We start from the raw sequence: 24,784 nt of genomic DNA on the forward strand, positions 1-24,784 counted from the left end.
AAGGACTTGTTTCAAACTTTAAAGAGAAGTACTTCAATTCCTAATATTAAGTAATTCTTCTAGCAAGAACAATACCTTTTAAAAATAGGAGTATGTGCTTGCTTTTGTTATATATAATTTGTTTTTTAAAATATTTTGTGCTTCTGGAAGAAACAGATGTACAGTCTTAAACCCCCTAATTTTAGAAAAATAACAATACAACTTTATCATTCTTTACGATCTCTTAGAAGTTATCAACTCACACAAGATGGCCCTTGACACTAAGGATGTCTAGACAGCATTGACAAAGATAATTAAGCTTGTCAATTAGCATAATGGTTCAAGGTGGAAGCGTCTATTCCAGAAACTAATCTGAGACTAAACCAGTAAATTAGCACCAGACTATTTGAAAATAATGCTATTCTGTCACTATTATTATAACAGACCAATTCCACATCTCGATTCCCAGACTAGTCAGTTGCAGGGATTTTATCTGAAACATTTACATAAAAGGTTCTTAATAAATAAATACAGAACCCTCCACAAATGATGAAAAGCTTAATAATATACCTTGCTTATCAACACCGGCCACATGACAACCTTCAAATTCACACAAATCAGATTCCGAATGTGGTAATACAGGATGAATAGGCAACTCAGAGGTTACTTCTTTCTGTATTTTTTCTTCTTGATACAGTAAAGTATTATTTATTGTGTAAATAAATCTCTTGGATCTCTTTCTCAAGTTGGATAACATATTCAGTCTTTTAAAGCCAGACTTTGTAAGAGTATTTTCACTGTTTGTTAAATGTAGGTCATTGCAATTATCTGGAGATGTAGCATGACATACAAGTGGGTGAGACAGAACATCAGTTACAACAGATTTAGAAGTTGCTTTTAAATGCTTGGAAAAGCTGCCACTGTAGACTACAGCATACTCCATGACATTTGTACTTTCAATTGAAAAAGAATTACGGTTTAAGAAGCTCATTTTGGAAACCTTCTCAGCTGCACATTCTTTTACTAACTTCGGATCTTGAACACTCAGAGACACAGATTTTACTGGAGTTATTTCCGATGTTGGGTTGTTTTCAGAATTTTTCACTTCACAGCACTTTTCTGACAAATTGACACTCAACAGCTTTTGTGCTTTTATCAAGCCTGAAGTATTCAGTAAAGATGTTTCCACAGCATCATCTTTGGTCATTAGTATTGACTTCTCTTCTAAATTTTTCTCTCCACGTAAGTCAGAGGTCGGAGAGCTACATATAGACATTTCCAAGTGAGTTACATCAAGATCAGATAAGTTCAGTTGAGACCACTGGCTTGATGATGATGGCACGTCTTCTTTCACAGGCTTCTCATTCTCAGATGACTTGTGTGTTCTATAATCTTGCACATCTCCTGCGATCTTAGGTGACTCCAATTCCTTTTCGTGTCCTATTAAACAGCCACCTTTACCATCCCCTGTATCTTCATCTGTGTTTTGGAGTAAAGATTTCATTTCAATAGAGCGGCTTTTTTCAGTCCAGCTAGTTGTTTTCACTTCCTGTGAAATGCCAGTATTTCTTCTATTAGGCTGCTCAAAAGGAACATTTCCCTCTCCTTGTGCTTTATCTGTGTTTATTTCACGTTTCTCTACTGCATCCAGAGCATGTGGCATTAGCAGAAGAGTTCCATCGGACTTAGCAGGCATGTTGAATGTATCCTCAAAGCTATTCATCTCACCAAATAAGCCATCTAACATCTCCGACTCTAAACAGTTTAGAGAAGATAGGGAGAGGAAAAGAATTTAAAGTAAGTTTTAGGAAATAACTTAGGAACAGCGTTGTGTTTTTATAGGTAAATACAGCTTTCAATTTTATGTCAATTACTTTTACTCAGGAGTGAGTTTGGAAAAATAAACCTACATGTCTTTAAAGTAGGTAACTCTTCAACAGCAGCTGTTAGAGGAAACAGGAGGCAAAGGACATACATGCAGATGCCCTGGCCTCCTGAGGACTGTGGTGGTTAAACAGGTTTCCAAGATGAAACCTAGCTGCCTCAAAAGAATTTTGTTTTTTCTCCAGACAGGAGAATGAGTAGGTACTTTTACAAGATAAACATTTAGATTTTTTTTCCTCCAAAATTTATACCAGATGGTAGGCACTAAACACCTTAAGAAGCTGCCTATTTTTGTCTATAACTGGCAACTAAGGAAACTGTTATTTAAAGATGATTCTAGTAAACTATCTTTTGCTTTGATATAGAATAGTATAGTGTCTAGAAGGATTTAGAAAATATTCTCATTTTTTAAATTTATTAGGAAGCTTTTAAGAAGTTCCAAATGATTGGCACAAATATTAGAAAAATAATGACCATTTTTTGTTTGCGTAGAGAAATAATATGCAATGGGGAAAAAAATAACCTAAACTCTACTTCATAGACAGCCTTAAAAGCTTACACGTACCAAATAAAAATATTACTTTCTCAAATGTATGAAACTAGGCCTACCTATCAAAATATCTCACGTTCAAAAAGATAGCTAGGTTTTATTTTGAGAGTACTTTTTAAGGCTTTTTCATATAAAATAAATTGTAACCAAGTACCTAGAAAACATCCTTGTCCTCTGTTTTCCTTGGGCACATAACCAATAGCTTAACTTTTTCAGGTACAATTTCTATAATTTAGAACTATTTTCCCTATTAGAACTTTTAAATAACCTAGTGCATGAAAGATTTTCCATTTGGAAGTCCACAGAAGATTTCCCAATACTGGGTCACACACATCCAACTATTTTTAACACATCCATTGATGGTTCATGCCCATGCTGTAGGCATAAAACCACCTCTTTCATCACATCTCTCTAACAGTTACCCATTCTCTTTACTTTCTGTTTTTGGCCTGAGTGGCAGAAGGTCTAAACAAGATCTTGAAAAGAAGAAACTAACACTACAGGTCAAGTGTACAGGTCCTTTTTCCTTATTGAAGTGCATTCCTCTGGAGTAACTTCTGTGCTACTGTAATAATTTGTCAACAGAGCTTTCTAAAAAGATGCAGTTTATTTCTTTTTACTTAAACAGGAGCCATTACCTTTAATTGAAAAAGAAAACCAGGAGTATCTGAAAGATTGTAAAGATACTGGTTGTACACTGAATAACCTGATGCTGGCGAGGGGCAGAAATCAGAGAAGTTCATTTTGACTTCTAAATTCACTGGAGGGTCAGTGAAATGACAACCCCAAAACCAAGGACTACACAACAGAATTCTCCTGTTTTCCCAGTAAGTGCCCTAACTAGGCAATAACTACTTAATTTATTTTCTCAATGCCTCTCCTTCTGGGTAAGTAATACAATACTCAGAAAAAAAGAAGCTTAAACATAAGATGTTTCTGCTCTGGAGTCATATATTGGCTGTTAGAACATATTGCCCCATTTCAGGTTGGAATCCTTATTAGCAGAGGGTATCGAACCTATTTCTCCTACTTCATGAATAGTTCTAGACACTGAGGTTAAAGACAGACCATTTACTCTGATCAGGGTTATAAACGGAATGACATCATTTTGGTTTTTGAATTAAAGGGTTTAAATATGAAGTTTTGGGCAACAGGACAGGGTAAAGTATCTAAAATGTTATGGAATTTCATGTTTCCCATTAGTTTTTCAATTTAAATAGCTTCCCAGTCAACATGCTGATTATTATATATTTGAAGAATCTTAACTCTGAATCCATGGTTATATACCTACAGCAAAGCTGTGAATTCTGCTACAAGGGCCAGATGCCTAAAGCTTAGTGTTAAAATGACCAGTCTTAGACTTGCTTAAACTAGGGACGTGAACCTTAGGAATTAATGACTGGATTACAAATGGGTATGCAATGAATATACAAATGTAGCTCCTTTTGTGAAATTCTTAAGTGTTAATATGTGACAGTACATATCTTGCAGTCCATAGTTACGCTAAATGTAAAACAGTTAAAAAAGGTTTTCCTCTTCCCTCAAATTATTACAACTAAAAATCCAACAAATCCTGCAAAAAAAATCTTTGAAATATTTGGTAGTTCTTGTACTTTGGACTGAGTGCATATATTCAGTCTCACTACTATTAAGGACGCAACTGGTACAATGTAAATAATCTCTTCATATCCTTAAAATCATGCAGGTATTCAAATCAGTATTATGATCTCTCTTATTTTGACTGAAACAAAAATTACACCTAATAAAACTGATTGCCTTTCATGATCATACAACACAATTCCAGAGAAAACCAACATTTGAAAGCTACAAACATGGAGGTTTGAGTGATCCTTCTTTTTACGTTGCATCTTCAAATGCCAAGTTAACTATTATCAAAGGGGGAAGACAGAGGAAAGGAAAAAAAAGAAAAGACACAGTTGCAAAAGTTATTTTGTACTTTAAAAATAAAACCATGTCTCTTCTTCCTCTTATTTTTACTCATTGTTTTAACTAGCCTTCTCTACTACAGTATGGGATGTAATAAGCCATTTTGGAACACAAAAGAGGACATTAATTTGTCCTTCATTTCTAAAAGCATTTTACTGACTACAGATTGCTTGAATATGTTTACTACCAACTACATTTTTTTTCTCAGCATGTTTGAACCTACAATACAAAAATAGCGGTATATATTGTTCTGCAAGCAACAATGCTTCCTGATCCCAGCATTCTCAGCCTTCCTTGTCAAATTCTAAACCACCACCAAACAACGTACCACTAAACAATATTTTTAGGGCAGTCCATTCAATTCAAATAAGGAGACATACAATCCTAAGGATATATTGTCCTGTCTAGCCTGTGTCAATCTCTACAGCACCCTCTTACACCCACGCATGCTGAACAAAGTTTCGTTAATATTCTTCCCTTCTGCCATTCTCAACAAAAATCAAAAAGCTCACACTGAAGTGTACATTTTCATTTGTTCACTAACATGACCTAAGAACATAGAATGAAAACATTTTTTTCCCTTGGCTGAGTATTTTCTGCATTCATTTAAAAAAAATTAACATTTCTTTTTCGTAAGGATTTGTCACATTTTGAACTACTAATAGGTGAAGTAAATGAAGAAAGGATACAGCAAGATTAAAAACAAGCTCACCACAGAATAATGAGTACTGGGGTGAAGCTTCATGATAAAGCTAAACCTATTCAATAGTTAGAAGTAGTAGTCTTGCTCCCCCTTGAGCCTATACGATTTTTCTCTCTCAGCTCTCCCACACAGTCTCACATCTTCACTTACACCAGTACTAATCTGGTTGTCATCCAGTGGCATGATAACCTTATTTAATTTACTGACTCATCAGAAACAGATTCCCCTTTTTAAGGCCAGATTAGTTTTACAAGGTTGAATCAATTCAGGAAGTGGGACTACACAGCTGGCAGAGGAAATAAGCCATAAATCAGCTCAAGACATACAATATAACTTTACCCTCAGTCTTGCTTCACATTATACTCTGTAGTAAAGCATCAATGCATACCAAAATCTTTGATGTCATCTTCAGCATTTAGCTTTACTGTCTCTGGTACAGACAGCACACTTGTATCACTTGTCCCAGGACATTTACCATGGTTGGAAAAAAAGTTGTGCAAAACCTGTAAACCAAAGACAAAAACTGTTATATTACATACTAGTAAGTGTCACTTTAACAGTAAAGCATGCAACTCTAGACATTTACTGCAGTATCTGAGTAATTCTGTGTCTCTTAAAATGAAAGGTAACATTTTCACGGGTACACTTGAAAATAAATAAGCAGATAATTCTCATTTTCAGTGCAAACCAGGTTTCATTCTACAGTCAATTTAAGAGCAGCGAATGGGTTCAGCAGTTTAGTATAAGCAGGCCTCTCAAAAACGAACAAAGGAGATATAAGGAAGGAGAAAGCTTATCTTAACTTGTAACAGTTTGTTAACTGTGAAGTTGCAGGTAGTTAAGAATCAAACATAAAATTGTAATTGAATCCTATTAGCACCATCCTCAGTTTTCAGTCTGAATAATCGTTCAGCTTTCATATACACAGAGTAAAATTACAACTATGCGAGAACTCTCCCTAACACTATCAAAGGACTAAAATTAATACCAAACTTCAACTTTTGGTGTAGTGGTTGAGCACAAGAAGTTATTGCCAAACAATAATTCCCAAAACTTTGACAAAAGAGGAAGAAAAACAAACTAAACAACCCTCAGGTAAGTAGCATATTGCAATTCCTAGGTTTGATTTCTCTTTGAATGACTCCCACTGCTGCTGAATCCAAGTGATTTTGGTTTTGTTTTTTTTTTTAAACACAGCAAAAATATTCCTCAAAGGGGGTTATTTGTGAAAATACAGTCTACAGCCAGGTTTTGCAAGTTTAGGTTTGTGAGCAGTAACATTCAAAAATAGCCAGATAGGAAGGGCTAAAATGAAGATGACAGAACTTTTTATTCTTGGCTCAAGGAGTGTAAACATGTAACTGAATAGCTTAACTGAAATTAAAGAGCAGCATAGCTCTGAAAACTACTTACTATCTCAGCTCTTTCATCCTGTTGCTTTGCTCCAGAAATAGAACCATTCTCTCTAGCTTTAGAAGAAAGACAGACAAGTCAATTCATTTGGCTCTTAAGTGATTTGCTGAGTGTGTTCAAATACGGTTGTGTTTTGGGAGGGTTTTCATTGGATTATTTTAAGTGCAACTGAAATCTGTAAACAAAAAACTACTAAAAACTAACAGTTCTAACTAAAAAGTCCTACAGGTGAAGCTGAGGGACAAGTGTACAAATGCAGTTTCATAACAGCAGAAAACACGGTAAGTCATAGGTTGTGGTTTCTGCTACGTAGGTAGACCAGTTACCACCCTGAGCCCACCATTACTGCCATTCCCCTTTCCAGCAGTTATTCATGGCTTTACTCTCTGATTTTTTTCTGTCAAAGGATCTGGATGAGATCTTCAGGCCTCTGTCACAAATTTGGTTTTTTTTCCATTTCCTCCCACAAGAGCAGTAATATCTTTTCACCTACATTACAAAAGGAGAAAGTGAACCCTATTATTAAGATGCCTAAAGAGCAGCATATTCAAGTAACATGTTTCATAGACATGGCATCTAGGTTCCGTGTAGCAGCCAAATGACTCACTCTTTCCTTTTACAGGTGACAGATGGCAGGGAGTGGGCATCACTACTATAAAATACTAGGCTCATCCAGGAAGTGGGAGAATGAGGAGGAGAGCTCAAACCACAACTCATCTCCCAGAAGAACATCATTAAGCTATGGGTACCTTCTTTCCCCAGCCTTTCTTTTCAGGTCACATCATTCTGAACCAATGAACACCCAAAATGGCACAACTCAATAGCCTTGTGAATAGTACCACCCCCCCTGCCGACAGAGGAATCATAGAATATCTCAAGTTGGAAGGAACCCATAAGGATCATCGAGTCCAATTCCCTGCTCCTTGCAGGACTACCTGAAATTAAAGCATATGACTAAGAGCGTCATCCAGATGCTCCTTGAACTCTGACAGGCTTGGTGCCATGACCAATTCTTGCATGACGAGATTCCCAATTCTTGTATGCATTCTTAATATGCTTTATATGCTTGCGTGCTCTATATGCTTTATACAGTGATAGTTTAACAACATTAAAAAGAGCAATGTCAGGAGATAAGCAGACATCCAGGTTTTGCCATTTTCTCAAGAGTTTTTATCAACAAATCATTAAGTCAAATTTCATTTTGCTTATCATATGTTAAAGAAATCCCACTTACAGCAACAGCTTAGGTTGAGGCTTGATGTTTAGCATCACTGTTAGTGCCACTTAAACAGTTATCACCCACTCATTCTCATCCTCAGTTAGGCTGGCACAGCTGTTTGTGCAGCTGCACAGTAAATGAGGTCCAGGAATTGCCCTGTCCAAATAACCCAGGAAATATGGTCTTCAATTGGATCGGTATCTCAGTCTGTCTCGCTGCATCAATATGATGGCAGGCACAGTGAGAGGGGTTAAAAATGCTGAAGCCAGCACTGCTGCTGGAAAGTTTACTCAACAGGCTACTTCCTTAGACTTCACAAACATACTCACGTGACTTAACCTAATACTATCTAGTTCTGTGATAGTGCAAAGCAATCATTATCTAATCCTGTTTCTATGCTTTGCTATGTTATTTCTAAATTTATACTCCCTAATCCCTTACACAAAAGAAGAAAGCTTTTGAAAAGCAACGATATATTTAATTTTATCTCTTCCTTTTAGGGCTGCATTATTTAAACTCACCCACTAAGCATCACTAAGACTTTTGTCCTTTTTAATTTAAAATAAATAAATAAATAAAAAAATCAATTCACACTGTGAACTTCCAGTGTCAAAACCAGAAGTTTTTAACCCTTAGTTTTAACCCTTTAGATATACCTATTATCACTGTTGCACCAAGTGTAGGAGGTGTGGCTAAAGAACTTGACCAGGACATATCTGGATCCACTTCTGCTCCCAGACTTTCAGAAATACGTTTTGGAGTTCTGACCTAGAAATAGATTTAACAATTACTATTTCTGTACAGAATTCCAAATGTACTACTCAGGAAAAAGAAAACAAAATACAAGAATAAAATATTTACCTCCAAAGGTTTTGGTGTGCAAAACAAGCTTCCATATGGTCCTAAAAAACATTATGTAATAAGGACACTAAGTAATACCTAAGACATAAGGATTTATATCTACAGATAGCAGATATTTTGTAAAACCAAAAAAGTGAAAATACAAACCAGGAATATTACTTCTCTGAGGTGTTCTGTAAGTATTCCTTAAAATAGCTGGACTGCAAAACAAAACCAAATTAAAAAAATATTAATTTCCCTTCTCAATTTCTGAAAATAAGTAAACAATTCAGACATTACATATATTACCACCTCCATTATTTTCTTTCTTTGCAACCATGGCTATTTCCTGGACTAAATAAAATGTAGATTTCTCCTAACCATCAGTCAGTATTTTAAACCTTACCATAAGTTTATTTCCAACTGTAAAATGCTTCTTTTTTGAAATATGTTAATTTTCAATGATGATTTGTCTGACAAATAGTATACTGGACTTCAATATAACCATGCATTTCTTAATGTGCTGTATGAAACTATGGAAACTGGCTTAATTGGTTTTAATTAAATAATTAGTTTAACTGTTCTTATAATCAACATGAGTACTTTGAGCAGATTTATGCGAAATATATACATTTAAATGTAGAAATCAAGGCTATTACTAAAAAAACTCCTCAGTAAATATAAATAGCTTTACAAATTACTATGTGAGAAGCACATGACACATAACTAGTACTCTTTCTTGCACTGGATGTTGAGGATTTGGGAAGCTGAAATAATGTCAACAAATGCCATATGCCAGCTGTGAAGGAGTAGAAAAATAGAAAGGAAGAACACCTAAAAGCAAGGAAGTTTTCAAAATTAGCTAGCATTTTATTTTCAATTCACTTATCAACTTACAATTATCATAAACATACAAGATTATTGACTGCTCTGAAGGAGTCTATCAATCAAATACAGTGGTTTTAATATTTCTTTTTGCTTGAAATTCAGTTTATTTTATACTTATGTTGACATATTTAGCATACCTAGCAGCAAGGCAGTTGTGGCAGGTACCAGGAGGAGAAGCAAGTATTTCATTTTCTTGATTTATTTTTCTTCTTGTGATACTTGGGCTTATCAAATTCTCTCTGCCTACAACATAGAAGATAATAATCAATACAACCTTGCAGAACTACAAGTAACAGTTTCAATTTTGAAGTTTAAAGATAAGCTTTAAAAAAAAAAATTTTAGTTAAAAAAACACCAACAAAACACTACCTTTTCCTCTAGTGTTTTGAACATGTTCAAATTCTATATCCAAACAATGCTAAACACATTTCAAATGCACAGCCAAAAATGCTCATTATGTCACTTTATTCATTCAATATATATGTGTTTCAATATATTTCCTTGATATTATTCAAGTCACACATTCAATTTCAGTTTTAGCATACCGTATTGTGCCTTTCTTGTCATTGCAGAAGTTATTCTTAGGAGAAACTCAATATATGCAAACATGCATTTGTACCATCTCTCCCTCAAATTTACTTAAAACATACACTTCTTGATTTGAATAAGCAGCATAAAGCAAAAATTATTTCTGGAACTGTTAGCGGAGGCACTGTCACTGATAAGAGTAGCTATTTATATGCTATGCATCTCCAGGCAAAAGAGAAAGAGTGTGCCCACCAAAGCAGCAGAATCCTCTGAACAGTGAGCCAGCCCCTCACATATACAAGCAACTACTCCAAAGAATTCCTACTCCAAAATTTCCAAACAACTTCCATATCAGAAATTACACCTAGGTTTCTGCATTTCTCTGTGCTTCTGAGTTCCTCAGTCCACATGCACAGCACGGCTGCATCCCAGTACCATACCAAGGTGAAATCCATCAGCTTCCATCCATGCTCTTGTTTTCACAAGAAGTAAAACTAGGTACAGGAGCCAGCTGGCTCTAACCAAGAAAACCAGGAGAAAAAGATCTCGGCCAGCCACAGGTGACTATAGAAACTTTGATAACAGTCGTCTTCCCTTCCTTACGGAGTGTATACAAATGTCTGCATGCACAAGCACAGAGCAAAAGTAACCATTTTGAAACAGAAGAATCGTAAGGTTCCTCTGTTTGTAACTTATAAAATGCTACCAAGAAGTCACTAGGGACTTAACACTGTAAAAGTCCAAATAGCTAAATTTAGAAGAAACATGTTCTCTGCTAAGAATAAGTTGAGCAGAAGTTCAGCAATAAACTTAAGAGAAACAAACAGGGTAGCAATATTCTATGGAAGCGATGTTATAAAGTATATTTGAGCAGTAACACAGTTCTACACAAAGTTTAAAGACTTTGCTTTAGGATCTAAGAATGATTCTGATAATCATGGGAGTCTTGTGTTCGTCTGTAACCTGTTTAGAAGAGCTTCTCTTCCTGTTAGGAGGGCACAGACACAGTAGATGTACAAATCAGATATTGCAGGAACAGGGTTAGATAGTCTTTCATTGAAAAGATTCTTATATACAATCGTGCATACATTCTCCATGGAAAAGATTCTTCTTTTGATCCAAGGAGGATAGGTACTATGGCTTACAGGTACATCAAAAAGGAGCAGAGTGACATGTACTTTGATGACGTACTTGGGATTTGGAAATAATGCAGTGAGAAGTACCTCATAAAAGTAGTAGAACTCCTCGTCTCCAAATGGGAAAGTGTAACTTCTTTCCATGACTTACAGTTTTACTAACTCAAAGAGATTAGTGCTTTGAAATCTTTCTAAGAACAGTTAAGGAGTGCCCTACAGATCGCCTCATACTTCAGCATGATAAGCATCATTCGCTCTCTTGAAAAGATTTTCAGAGATTTTTAGATAAAACAAAAATCAGACTGCTAAAAAAATTCACTCTGATTCTCAGTCACCAGGTTACACCAATAAGCTCATATGCTTCTTAGATTAACAGTATTTAGAGTATCAGGACTAGGACAATATCTTTTCTACAGGGAACTTTGCATGTCCATTACCAGTTTATTAAAAGGCTGAATTCATTATTAAGATTAATTCTGCATTTTTATAAGTGATCTTCAGAAGCCTACTAAGATAACCTTTTTACTCATACAATTTCTGCAATAGCATTATTTATTACATTAATAATCATCAGCTACCACAACAAAAAGTAAAAAAAAAGAGGTCTCTTGCTTCTGGAGGGCACAAGCAGCCTCTAAGTACCACTTTAAAAGAAAATAAATAAAAATTACTCACTTGCTCCTGTTTTTTTCTGATCCAGTTCTTTTCCAGGAGAAGAATAAGGTGGCAAAATCATATTTTCTTCTTTAAAAATCAGTGGAGTTGATGCTAGCTGACTGCATGTGGAGGATTTTGTCCTCGGAGTTTTAAAAGATGTTTGATCAAGCCAGCCAATGGGACCATCAAGTTCTCCTAACAATTTAGGCTCATACGAGGGTGCTTCTGCACTGAGTTCTTCAAACCAATTGAGACTGATAGGCCCTAAGTCTATGAAGAAAAACACACAGAAAACCACATTTAAAAAAAAAAGAAAATAAACAAACTTGCCAAATGGTATGCAAATAACATGTAACGACAAGTATGAGTTCATACGTTATTAAATCAAGACATAAAATAGAAATCTTCATTCTATATACGATGCATGGAAGAGAAGACCGTAATTAGTTGTCAATTAATACAAAATTAATGCTCCGTGTAGGATGTGAAAACACGTTAGGCATTTAAAGCTAGCAGCAAAATGCATTGCTCCTTCCATTGTTTATTTTGTTTCTAGATAACTTTGAACTCTAATATCCACAAAGTATACAAGAATGCCTGCCCAAATTCTCAGACCATTAACAAAACTAATAAAAAAGCAGATAAATATCCAGTTTGTTTAAAATTAAAAGTATACATCTGGCTTTTAGTTTATCTCTTATTTTACTCAGACTGGCAAGTTAAACAGGTTCCTTTTAACATTAATAAATCATACGACTACAGGTGCATTTGGCAAAAGACTAAACCTAGCCTGTATGTGGGCACATAAGGAAGCCACAGCTAAAAAACAAGTACAAAAAATAACTGAGCACACATTATGAAAAAAAGCTACAAATAAAATTTAAACAGACATTAAAAAAAAAGGTAGATATTAGTAAATACAGATTTGGGGCAAGCAGAGCTGCTAACAAGTTACATAACACTTTTATATGGAATATACAACATACAGCAGATGTGTATAAAATAGCAATGTCCAGAAAGCAACCTTAATAAAAGTTATTTACTGTAAACAAGCTGTACCTGATTCATTGCAATGTGCCTTAAATATTTCAAAGAAAGTTGGTCTTTCCACAGCCATTTTCTGATCCATAACATTACTGGAAGTGTTGTTGAAAAACCTGAGAAGAAATAAGAAAACACTTTCATACAGTGCTATTCTAATGTCGTGGGGCTGCAAGTCTTAACCCTGCTTTCCTGCATTTCTTGGTAGGTGTGTCGTAACCCAACCTGTTTAGCTTTAGGACTGTGATGTGCGTGCTCAAACACCGCAATGATGAACACGGTATGAAAACAACAGACAAGAGCAGCACAGGGAATTACACAAGAGATAATAAAAATACTCAGCAAATACAGGAGAAAAATCAAGATGGAATGGGCAGAACACTTTTGATGTATTTTAAATATAAATAAAAAGTCCACACTCACTACTGTGTTAGGATAGAATAGATACTATCACATATAAACTTAAAACCACTACAACTTATGTGTCAAGAATTTGATTTAAAGTTGCTTTCAAGTGGAGCAGACATTGCCAGTTTCAGTTCTACTAAAAAACAGGTATAAGTAAGATGGCCATAGAAACTCTCCCGTTTATTTAACACATTTATTGTTTCCACTGTAAAGTCAGTTTCCCATGTGACTGCTGTTTTATACACACTGCCTTACCAAAACGATGGGAATGACAGACATTTAAAAAAAGGGTAAAGGCTACCCTAAGACAGAAAATCAAGAAATTAAAAACTGCTTCAGAAATACATTTTAAAAGACGAAGCGACCTATCCACGCAGCTTCCCGCTAGGGAAAGCTCCTGCCGGGCAACCACCCACGCACGGGGCTCCGCCTGTGAAGCCGCCAGCGGGTCACCCCGCAGGGCCGAGGGGCCTCAGAGGACGAGCCCCGAGCCCCGAGCCCCAACCCCCACCCCAGCAGGCCGGTAACTGCAAATCCCCGCGCTGGCTGTGAGGGGAAGGGCGGCAGCGGGAGGGACCCCCCCGGCGGGGTTAAACCCCCGGGGGGAGCAGGGACGCCCCCCACGCGAAGGGGCAGCTCGCAGGGCAGGGCCGGGCCGGGCCGGGCCACACGCGGGGCGTTTACCTCCCTGCGGCCCCTGGGGCGGCACGGCGGCCACAGCATCGCCTCGCGCGCAGGGGAGGGAGAGAAGAGAGAGGAGGGGAGGGGGCGGCGCGGCCCCGCCGAACCGCGTCTGCCGCCGCGCGCCTGCCGCCCCCTTCAAAGCTTGGCGCCAACACGCCCCCAGGCGCCTGCGCACTGAGAGCATCCGCCCTTCCCGCCTTCCCCGGCCTGCGCGTCACGGGAAGGAGGCGGCGTAACGGCCGCCACCGCTGCTCCTTAGCGGTGCCGGAGCGGCCCTACGCTCCCCCGTCGCCCCCGCCTCCGCGGGGCAGCGGGAGGGGGACGGAGACGGAGAGATGTGGGGCGAGGCAGCCGCGGGCGGAGGAAGTGCGGCGTCTTTTGTAAATGCTTTCCCTCCGTGGCTGATTTCTCAAAATACAAAAAGGGAGTGTCCCGAGCCAAATGCCAGCCAGCTTCTTTTATTCACACGTCCCTATATACATGAGAAATGAAGTATGGCATCCAAGGTCGACATACTCCGAATGACTGTTTAATAGCAGTTAACGCCAATGTCCCAGGAAAAGGCTCCAGAAGTCTTACAGTGAACAGCAGTACTGTGATGGAGCATCATTGCCTGTGGGGGTCTCAACCTCATCTTTTTAGTTAGGTGGTTTTGTAGGCCTTGACACGTGAAATTACGATGGTTGTTGATGTTACAAGAAAGAGAATATTATTATCCTCTACATCCATGTCCGTTCCCATTTTGACTTTTGATAAGTTCTTGGCCTCAGCAATGAGTCCATAAAATCACTTCAAGTTGGGTGGAAAATTCTTGGTAATAACCACTTTTGAGTTAGCCATATTTCATTTTAGCTGGGTGTTCATCTGCTGTTGTGTTGGAAAGGGGTTTCTTCCTACCCCTCCATACCAGTCCTTACTTTACACAGTTTTATCACGTCACCTACTTACTCATCAGTCACCTTCTTCAGTGCCTCTTCATACCATAATTCTTCCCTGTCCCTCCTCTTCCAACGGATTAGATGTAAGAACGTCTAATCCTGCAGTGTCCTGGGGAGGTGCAGTAACTGGTTCTTCCCAAAGCACTCCAGAGGAAGCCGTACCGTTTGAACGATGGCATGTAGTTTCCAATTTAGTCTCCATCTCCCTCCCAATGCACCCTAACGACTTACTCTGTTTGCACCCATACCGCAGTCCTAAGTTTTAACTTGGCCATCTCAATACCCTGTTTTTGCTTTGAGTTGATGCAGACGGTGCTTTGAAAACCTAAGCATAACACGGAGCCTTGAGCCATCTTCCTTTTAACTATGATGAATGTGTGCTTCCCGAATCTCAACCCCTTTTTGTTCCATAAAAATTTCAGTTTCTTACTGATTTATTTCAGACACTTGAAAGGATCTTTCTCAAATACACTGTGAATGTTTAAAGACATCATCCCTACCAGCTCTTCTCCAGCCCCTATCTTGTTGGCCCACTGAATTTTATAATGCAGCGCTTCTATAAAGGTGGTGAGGAGTCATGCAAAGAAATTATTCACATCACAGCAGGTCCAGGGATTTGGGGATTCTACAGTCTCTAAAGACTCACATACACAGTTTTGATGATTTAATTATATGATTTTAACTATATTACCTTAGAATTGAACTAAAGTGATGTAATTATGGAAGAAGGACTATTAGTCTAATATGTAAGTGCTTGTATTGCTAAAATTTATTTCATTATACAGGTATTAAGCCACTATTCCCAGTATAACTGTTTTCCCTCCAGAGTGTTGTACAAACTGAAGTAGATTCCATCTTTTCCTAAACCAGTACAGTTGATAGAAAAGCCGCATGTAGACAACCCCCAAGTAATGGGGCAATGAGGACGCTCAGACCTTTTAATACCAAAAAAGACTTATTTTCAGAGATGTAACCGCCTGCATTCTTTGCTCAGTTGTCTGTGGGGTACCCACATTACCGGGGCTTTGTTAGTTTCCCAAACACCCTTTTCCTTTTTTTAAGAAGGTAAACAGAAGGAGTTGTGAGCAAGCAGACTTCCCCCCAGTATGAAAGCCATGGTTGTCCCAGCTATGGCTGAATTACATCTGTTCATCTTTAAAGGGTCCTGCAGAGATGCGCTACTTTTTGAGCGCCGATAACTTCTCAGGGCTTACACAGCTCTGTCAGGATCTTCACCGATTTACAGCTGCGTAAACAACTGAGACTTTATTCAGCCCTGGATTTGTTATTGCAGCTTCTAGCCCTGTGGCTGCACTTCCTACCTGAAGTCGCAGATGGAGGCCTCCAGGAGCAGAGCAAGTCGGCCTGGGCGCACCTGGCACAGCCGCAGGCTGGCGCTGCACAGGCCCTGGCCTTCGCCAAAGGCCTGAGGGAGGTGAGGAGGGGAAACGCTGTACGTGATGGCCGGACCAGGGGCTTCGCCGTCTGCGTGTCCAGGCTTCCCACACCGCCTGCTTGGAAACGCATCAGCTCCTGTTTCAGCTCGGCCACCAGGAAAAAGCTCTGGGCGCAGAGGTGCGGGCAGGCCTGCAGCCCTCCCTTCCAATCAGTCCTCCCGCCCCCCCAGCTAGCCCCACCGGGCTGGGACCAATTTCCCCATCAATTAGCAACAATTAGCAGCAGCTGTCCAGATAAGATAAAGGCAGGGCCGGGGGATAGCCAGGACTACTGACTGTGGCTATGATCATGGAAAGCTTTGTCTGTCCCCCCTTCAGCACATACCAGAGCTTCAGGGGCAGCCTCACACCCAGCCGCAGCAGGGACCCAACGGTGCGGCAGCCCAGCTGGAAGCAGAGCAAGAGCAGCAGCATCAGCCCCTTCCTTGGGGGGCCCCTCACCCCCATGCCCTCTGACTACCTGGACAGCTACCGGCGGGCCCAGCTCCAGGCCCTGCTGTCACAGGTGAGCCCCGGGCTGACGCCGCGGCTGCGCCGGGCCAACACCAAGGAGGTGGGTGTGCAGGTGAACCTGCGGGCTGACACCGCTGTGCAGTGCTCGCTGGGGCCGCGCACGCTGCCTGTTGGCTGCCCACTCCGCACCCACCTTGCCCTCTACTCACCCGTGCCGGACCGCCGCCTCTTCACGCTGCCCGAGGCCACTGGGTCCCAGGAGAAGGAAGAGGCATCTGAAACGACCCCCGAGGTGCAGAAGGTGGAGGATGGTAGGAGAGAGCAGCAGAAGGACCAGGCAGAGGCTGCTCTGCCGAGTGAGGAGACCGCGGAGACACCACGGGAGGAGGCCGTAGCCCCCCGACGGCGGGCTGCCTTCCAGGTGTGCAGTGCTGGGACACCGGGGCCTGAGGAGAGTCTGGGAGCTGGTCCAGCCCGCTTGGGACAAGGATGGTGGGGGGTGAACCATGAAGCAGGTTGGAGAGAAATCTGCTCTTGAGCAGCAAAAGGTGCAGTGGCCCCCACCCTGGCTTCCCACTCAGGTCTGCACAGCCCCCTGCCCCGGGCTGGTAGTCCCCAGGCAGCTCTGTCTTCCGTGCAGCCGTGGAGCCTGTGAAAACAGGCAGTGTAATGAGGGAGCTGGGCTGGGTGTTCTTGTGGTGCTGGGGGCTGCTCAGTGAACTTTTTCTCTGCAGTTTTTGGAGCAGAAGTATGGCTATTTCCACTGTAAAGACTGCAAGACCAGATGGGAGAGTGCTTACGTGTGGTGCATTTCTGGAAGCAACAAGGTAGTTAAGTCATTTCTTGCTCCCAAGACTTGTAAGAATGGCACCAAATCTGTGACAAATTGGATGTTTTGGCACAAACTTAGGTACCTGTATGGAGCACCCTGAATAAGTCTCTATAGTAACTGAGAACTTGCTTTTTTTCAGGTGTACTTCAAGCAGCTCTGTCGCAAATGCCAAAAGGGCTTCAATCCCTATCGAGTGGAAGCAATCCAGTGCCAGGTAAGTTAGATTTCTGTATCCTGGTAAGACTGCTAGAGTTCATCATACACTCTAATAGTTTACAGTTGCTGAATTTGATATTGACTTTATCTAGAGGAGAACTTGCTTTCATCAAAGTACTAGAAAATGTTATTTGGGAAAGGTGCAATGGAGTAGGATGCCCTCCCGCAGATGGCTTGCACGAACAGTTTTCTGTTCATACAGTGTTATGCCTAGCTACATGTAGGGTAGGGTTTTGTGCTGCTTGGTGAGAAGGCTCTTACAGTTTAACTCCAGGGGCTTTTTACCACAAGAGCTCTTTTAAGTGTATCAGCCCAAATGTGTTGCTATGATTAAGGAAATCTAAATGTCAGTCTAACATGAAGTGAGCACCATTGATCTGCTACTAATAAAATGTCTTGTTTCTTAAGACCTGTTCAAAGACTCGTTGTTCGTGCCCTCAGAAGAAAAGGCACATTGATCTCAAGAGACCTCATCGCCAAGAACTTTGTGGCCGCTGCAAAGGCAAGAGGCTATCCTGTGATAACACTTACAGCTTCAAATACATTGTCTGATCCGTGTCCCCTCTTCTGTTTTGTGCTTTGCACTTGTGTCAGTCTCTTGCAATGTTTTGACTTTAGGCTTTTGACCTGGCGTTGGATAATGGATAAGGACTTTTGTATTATTTATAAAGTATGTAACTTAATTGTATATATGCTGTGAATAAAGTTCAATAAAAGTTTGTTCTAGTTTGTTACCCCTTAGTTTCATCTTGCTGGGATTAAAGAGGAAAATATATCTAGAAGGAAACAGAACCTATTTGATTTCCTAAAGAAAAGGGGTTTTGTTTTTAGTCTGCCTGTAGGCAATGCTAAGATTAAAACTGCAATAGCAAGTGTTTTCCTTCAGTCACTCAAACTGAACTAGTGTGGAAGATGCAAATGTTCTGGAGTATAGAGTCTGGAGTAGATGTATTTGCAGGTGGCTCTTCCCCCTGCCTCTGAAAAATGTATATAAAAAAAAATTGCAGCAGTTTGATGAAGACTATGTCTGGAAGATAAGAGGAAAAAGTGTAAGCTTCACATGTTTTCCAAGTGAGGAGGGGTACACTTTTGAGCTGGGCTATTTGTGACAGAGTGTAACGAAGTCTTTGGATTTAATGTGTCCCAAAAGAGGTAGAACAAGTCCCTGTGCCCCCTCTTCTAATACAGGCTTGTGCCTCAGAAGCTTTCCAGTAATCTCCAGGGTAGGTGGCTTAAATATAACTGAAGGGAGTAACTGAATGTGCTTTCATGAAGACAAAATGCAGTCAAGGGCATCCTCATTGAAATGCCAGTGTTGTAGAAGCACAGTGGGGCATTACTGTAGTTCATGTTGTCCTAGGAATTCAGTGAAGCTTTATACTGATTTCTACTCTACCTGAAGTTTAGAAATGGTGCTAAGAAAGCTAGATGGTTACATCACAGGTTTTGTTGTCATCATAGAATACTTTAGGGTGCAAGGAACTTCTGGAGGTCTTCATACTCAGCGGAGGATTAACTGAATAAAGTTGCCCAAGGTAGTGATTAATGGATTGTACTCTACCTGCAGGACAGTAACAAGTGGTGTAGAGCAGGTGGTCTATCCTGGGACCTGTCCTGTTCAACATCTTTACCAGTGACCTGGAAGAGGCAGCAGAGTGTACTTGTGAAGTCTGCAGGTGACACCAAACTGGGGGGACCAGCCAATACAGTTGAGGGCAGTGTGGCCATTTGGAGGGATCTCAGCTGACTGGAGGGATGGGCTGACAGGAGCCTTGTGATGTTCAGCAGGGACAAGAGGAAAATCCTACCCCTGGATGGGGAGAGCCCTTTGCAGTAACAGAGCCAGGGGACTGCCTGGCTGGGGGCTGTTCATTGGAAAGTGCCCTTCGGTTTGGCTGGCAGTGAGCTGGGTGCGGAGCCAGCAGTGGACCCTCGCAGCAAAGGGCGGCAACAATGTCCTGGGCTGTACAAGCAGAAGCAGAGCCAGCGGGGCAGGGGAAGTGATTGTCCCCCTTTACTCAGCACTCACTAGACCACATCTAGATTACTGTATCCAGTTTTGGGCTCTCTGTATGAGAAAGATGTGGATCAACTGTAAGGAGTCCAGTGGAGGCCACCAAGCTGCTCACAGGGCTGGAGCACTTGCTCTGTGAGGAGATGTTGAAGGAACTGGGCTTGTTCAGTCTCAAGAAGCAAAGACTGCAGGGGGACCTAACAGTAGCCTCCCAGGTTATGGTTATGGAAGAAAGATGGAGCCAGGCCCTTCAATGTGGCTTATGGTAGGGGGACGAGAGACAACATGCCTAAGATAGATAAAACAAGATAGGTTCAGACTGGATGAAGGAAAAGTTTTTCCACTATGAGGACAGTCAAGTAGAACAGGTTGTCCAGGGAGGCTGTGCACTCTCCATCCTTGAATGTTTTCAAGACCCGACTGGATAAAGGCCTGAGTAACCTGATCTGATCTCATGGTTGACCTTGCTTCAACGTGGAGGTTGGACTAGATGACCTCCTCACATCCCTTCCAACCTGAATTTTCCTGTGATTCTGTGATCTGTAAAATATCCATGATTTTGCCAAGTGATAGAGCAGATCTCATCTTTCACCAACCACTAAATATTTTTGCAGACCACCCCGATTACAGTTCTGAATAACTTTCAAAAGGGAAGTACCTAACTGAAATTTGAAAACTTCTCTAACCATTGCAGATTATTTTACTCAGAAAAATAGCTGTGTGATGAATGGCATTTCTTCAAGGAAATTATTTGCCTTGCATCTATTTTGTCCTGCAACTACAACTATGCTGCACAGCAATGTGGACTGCAAAATCAGAAAACCTGTAAAAGAAGTCAATTCCACCCCTTTTATGAATCAATATAAGTGTTTTTCAAGATCCACATAAAATTGTGCAAGCATTTTGAAATGAAAAAGGGGTGAAGGGGAGAGGGCTTTACTGGATTCTCAGAGCCGAGGCTGATACGGCAGGCTGGACAGCTTTTCTTTTACCTTTAGCATGAGAAAAAAACCCACTGAAACCCAATGCTGGAATGAATAGGACCATTACTGATGTTTTTAACAGAAGCAAACCTTCAGCTCCATTTTGGATTTTTTTCAATTATGAAAGTGCTTTAGTCAAGGTACTCTTCCTGGTTGAGTTGTAACTACAGATTGACAAAAAAATCCTTACATTTCTCACTGGTTTCTTTCAGTGTAATGAACACCATAAACAATGAAAAGGGTGTCTTCTGGGGGCTGCTGATCATGGATACCATCCTCAACGGTATAGATTCAGACAAGAACACAATCTTCACAGCAAGCACATACTCTGTTGTGATTATATATGACTTTTATATTTTAGTTAAATGGATGTACTGATCCAAATATCAACCAAAGTTACTTCACAAAAACAGTAAGTGTATTTACATAGTGAATAAGTTACATAGTTGCCAGAATAAAAGTGTCTCAGATGTGCAACAGATTTACATGCATACATTTAACACTGGACAGCAGTTAAATGTAAGAAAAAAACCATACAGGTATGACTTTTATATATACATTACAAATAAAATAAGACATCTCTTTAAAGAAACTTATGAGAACTTGCATTTCACGATAGTATTTTTACTTTTTATACTCAAAATTTATATTAAATAAAAATATGCATGCATAACAGTTCAAAAGGTTTGACTCTGTGATGGGGCTTTCTCCTACAAAATGGCAAGTTAAATTAGATCAACCGTCCTTTAATAGTATAAATATATTCATAAAAGCAACCCTCTAGTAAAAAGCAGCCAAGGTCCTTTAAAAAAAAAAGAAAAACTAGCAAGACCATTCATGATGCTTGGGGGCCTAAGAACAGACCTCTGCAATATGATCCAGTACCTTCAGAGACAGTAGCCTAGTAACATTAGGAAATGTACTTCATAGCAGCTTGTTGTTTTAAGATACAGTAATCATATTCAAGTTACAGTGTACATTAAACTGTAGTCCATTTACAATTTGTTTCATATACACAGGCTCTCAGCTTTTGACCAACAAGTTTGCGAGATTCTGTGGCCAGCTTCATTCTGCCCATCTTTCACTCAACCAAATAAGAGAAAAAAGGAAAAATGTACAAGTTGTTTTTTTTTTTTTTTTTAACAAAAAATATTATTTTGTGAAGGAAACATTGCACTTTTGCCAACCTAAAATTAATTTGCTATAAAGGAAGTATTGTTCAGTGTAGTAGGCTTTGGTATGCAATGGAAGTCACTTCTTCAGTAGTGAGTTGCAGTTGCTCAGTGAAATGCTAACTGATTTTTGTGCAACAGAGAACAAAGGATGTTGTCCCGGATGCTCTATGCTACCTTTGTCCTTACAGTATTGCTACACATTTGAAGTTCAGCCCATATCTTTTTAGAAGAAATCCTAAATGTAACAAGAGTGAGTACAGTTTGACCAAACCTTTGTAAGGCTGAGAAGACATTGAGCCACCTCACTCCAACAGGGCAGCACTCCCAGCTTGCAAGAGGACACAAGAGTCCTGTCAGAGACTTGTGCCGGAAATGCTGGAGTCTGGAAGAAAAGTATTGATGACCCGGTAACTCTGAGCTCTGCGAATCATGTCGCGGATCTCTATATTCAGTTCCATTAATTTGGTACAGATTTCAGTCAGGCTCTGGTTGGAGCCCACCAGTGCATAGGTGCCCGTCTGACCCAAGGTTTGGTGCCGGAAGTAAATGTTCAGTAGTGTCTGGACTTCATCATCAGAGCTACTTCCAAAGATATCATTGGGCCACAAAATCCTGCAATCAAACAGGAAAAGAATGTGCGTATCATTATGGGTTTATTAGCACAGATGGAAACTAGGTGATAGAGATCTTTAAAAGGAGAACTGACTCGCACATGCTTATAAGCCAAAAGCAACTCACTGTTTTATGCTACTCATTTGTTACTCAGACTCTGGTTCAGGCACAGAAATCACATAAAAGCGCAATTCCTATTATCTAAAAAAAAAGGCTTAAGAAAACTCATTCAAATAAGTGAAAGTGAAACTGGGCTGAATGTTAGCTGATGCCAGTGACATACACCTGTAAGGAATTAGCTCTATAAACAGATTCTTAAGAGCCTCACAGAAGTACTTTTGATCTACGCAATGTAATTAAACATCTTCATTGTTGCAAGCATACATGTTTGTAGTACTGATTTGATATTGTTACCTGTGGCACACCCCTGCAAAAGTTAATATCAATGCCCCCATGTACCTTGTTGAAACATATTAAATTAATTATGCTGACTCAGCACATTACATTTAGTATAAAGTTAGGAAGATAACAAATGCATACTATTCTATTAACGTGAAAGTCTAATATGAGCCATGTGGCAAAACTTGCCTGCATTCTCTTATTTGTCGGATGGCTTTAACAAGTTCGTTGTTTTTCAAACACTCCAGCATGGACTGAATAGCTGCTTCGGTAGAATTGAAAGTGGGCTCAGATTCTGTCATCAGAGGCTCAGCTGCAATTGCAGCAGTAGCATCCTTAAGATTTTTCTTCAACTCACTGAGTTCTCTTGACATATTTAACAGCTGTTCCAAGGAGAAAGATGAGAGATGGTTGATTTTTTGATGGTTGATGGTTTGATTTTTTTTCATTCTCCATAGGCACCGAAGGGAGTCGGTATTTCAAGTCTGTTCTTACTACTACATTGGATGTACACGTTATGGAAAAGACCACATTTTAACACAAGGACATTTCTTGATCTCTGTGCTCTCTACAATACAGGGAAAACACGAACTACAGATTTTTAAGCTTTGTGCTTCCTTTATCCCTATGCTGTATTTCTGGCTTGCTAAAATGCAAGAGCACATCTAAACAACCTTTTATTTTTCACCCCTGCTACTTTTTTTCATGTCATAGTGGAAAAGTTTAAGAAAACATATACTTCTCCTAGCAATGATGTTGTTATTTATTTACAAAACACATGCAGGATCTGATATGATTAACAGATGGACAGGAATTGTATAACACTTTGTCAGGCCAAAAAGTTAATATGGCACAAGACTCATAAATAATTCATACGTGAACGGTTCATTTCTAAAGATCTACCTTTTTATGCTCGTACATGCTAAAAATAACCACTGTCACATGAACTAACAATGGAACTTCCTTTAAATAATAGCTTATGGCCCCAGCAAAATTTGTGAATTTCATGGTGAAACAGCTATTCCTCACATTATTGTTCCCCAGTTCCATAGGCTGCATTATTTATAACAACCTAACAAAATTGTAACTGTGAAATACAGTTACAGAAATCAATCCTCTTATAAGGAACACAAAATGCTTCTAAAATTTAGACTACTCTAAGACTAGATGCCTACTGTCCTATCTTCTCTTAAAAGTGACATTATGAGCCCAGTCACATTATGAGTCAGCCTTCAGAACAGTTCCTTAAGATAAAATATGTATTCCAACTCCTTGTACTGCTACAGCACATCGGATAAAACAAACCATTTCCATGTGTAGAGAATCTGTAAACTACTAGAATCTGTAATAAAATACGTTTTAGAGCTTTAAATTTTGTTTTACAGCTACAAGCAAAGTACAGTAATTTCTACCCCTCAATAGTTTAAAATATATACACCTTACCAGGAGAAATATATAGGTGGAATGGCAAGTTATTTTACTATCTTTCCTTAAATGATGATCATTCAACTTAAAGTGATCACCTCAAAGATATTTCAAAGTATTACATATTTTATGCAATTGTTGAAAATAAACTTTACTAACAGTATTGTTCTTATGAAGTGTTTTTTAAAGAAAGAGACATAGATCTATCTAAAAAAAGAAAGCTATTTGGGTCAAAAGTGATAGTGTGCTGTGTCAAAAATATTTAAAGAAGAAAGGTTCTAAAAATCACAGAATTAAAAAGACTTATGACATTAAGGTATTTAGTTAATTATATTTTGAAAATAGATTAATACTCTTTGGAAACATTAAACTGATTTGCATTTGTTTATCCAGAGAACAAGAT

General features: G+C 39.6%; 3 protein-coding genes across 12 annotated transcripts in view; 1 reads left to right on the forward strand and 2 right to left on the reverse strand.

Moving 5' to 3' along the window:
* BRCA2 (BRCA2 DNA repair associated) overlaps nucleotides 1–14,016 on the reverse strand; it is a 43,183-nt gene extending 29,167 nt beyond the window's left edge. For 4 of the 5 annotated variants that reach the window (XM_075490787.1, XM_075490788.1, XM_075490789.1 and 1 more), the window contains exons 1-10: nucleotides 13,878–14,016; nucleotides 12,804–12,901; nucleotides 11,763–12,014; nucleotides 9,561–9,666; nucleotides 8,704–8,756; nucleotides 8,557–8,597; nucleotides 8,352–8,463; nucleotides 6,477–6,532; nucleotides 5,452–5,566; nucleotides 550–1,734 (exon numbers count right to left, since the gene is read on the reverse strand). In XM_075490787.1, coding sequence (XP_075346902.1) covers nucleotides 550–1,734; nucleotides 5,452–5,566; nucleotides 6,477–6,532; nucleotides 8,352–8,463; nucleotides 8,557–8,597; nucleotides 8,704–8,756; nucleotides 9,561–9,666; nucleotides 11,763–12,014; nucleotides 12,804–12,873 — 1,990 coding nt within the window. In that variant the 5' untranslated portion in view covers nucleotides 12,874–12,901; nucleotides 13,878–14,016. Of the gene's footprint in view, nucleotides 1–549; nucleotides 1,735–5,402; nucleotides 5,567–6,476; nucleotides 6,533–8,351; nucleotides 8,464–8,556; nucleotides 8,598–8,703; nucleotides 8,757–9,560; nucleotides 9,667–11,762; nucleotides 12,015–12,803; nucleotides 12,902–13,877 lie in introns of those variants that run through there. The other variant, XM_075490790.1, reaches the window with a different exon arrangement.
* A 2,545-nt stretch (nucleotides 14,017–16,561) lies between these two features.
* Nucleotides 16,562–18,325, forward strand: ZAR1L (zygote arrest 1 like). The gene is made up of 4 exons (XM_075492004.1): nucleotides 16,562–17,146; nucleotides 17,460–17,552; nucleotides 17,697–17,771; nucleotides 18,182–18,325. Exons 1-4 carry the CDS (start codon nucleotides 16,562–16,564, stop codon nucleotides 18,323–18,325), a joined length of 897 nt encoding a protein of 298 aa, XP_075348119.1.
* A 2,785-nt stretch (nucleotides 18,326–21,110) lies between these two features.
* FRY (FRY microtubule binding protein) overlaps nucleotides 21,111–24,784 on the reverse strand; it is a 207,821-nt gene continuing 204,147 nt past the window's right edge. For all 6 annotated transcript variants that reach the window (XM_075490798.1, XM_075490797.1, XM_075490796.1 and 3 more), the window contains 2 exons: nucleotides 23,146–23,339; nucleotides 21,111–22,557 (listed from right to left, as the gene is read on the reverse strand). In XM_075490798.1, coding sequence (XP_075346913.1) covers nucleotides 22,299–22,557; nucleotides 23,146–23,339 — 453 coding nt within the window. In that variant the 3' untranslated portion in view covers nucleotides 21,111–22,298. The remainder of the gene's footprint in view (nucleotides 22,558–23,145; nucleotides 23,340–24,784) is intronic.

Source organism: Mycteria americana, chromosome 1, assembly GCF_035582795.1.
Source record: "Mycteria americana isolate JAX WOST 10 ecotype Jacksonville Zoo and Gardens chromosome 1, USCA_MyAme_1.0, whole genome shotgun sequence".
In the NCBI taxonomy this organism is placed as follows: Eukaryota; Metazoa; Chordata; class Aves; order Ciconiiformes; family Ciconiidae; genus Mycteria; species Mycteria americana.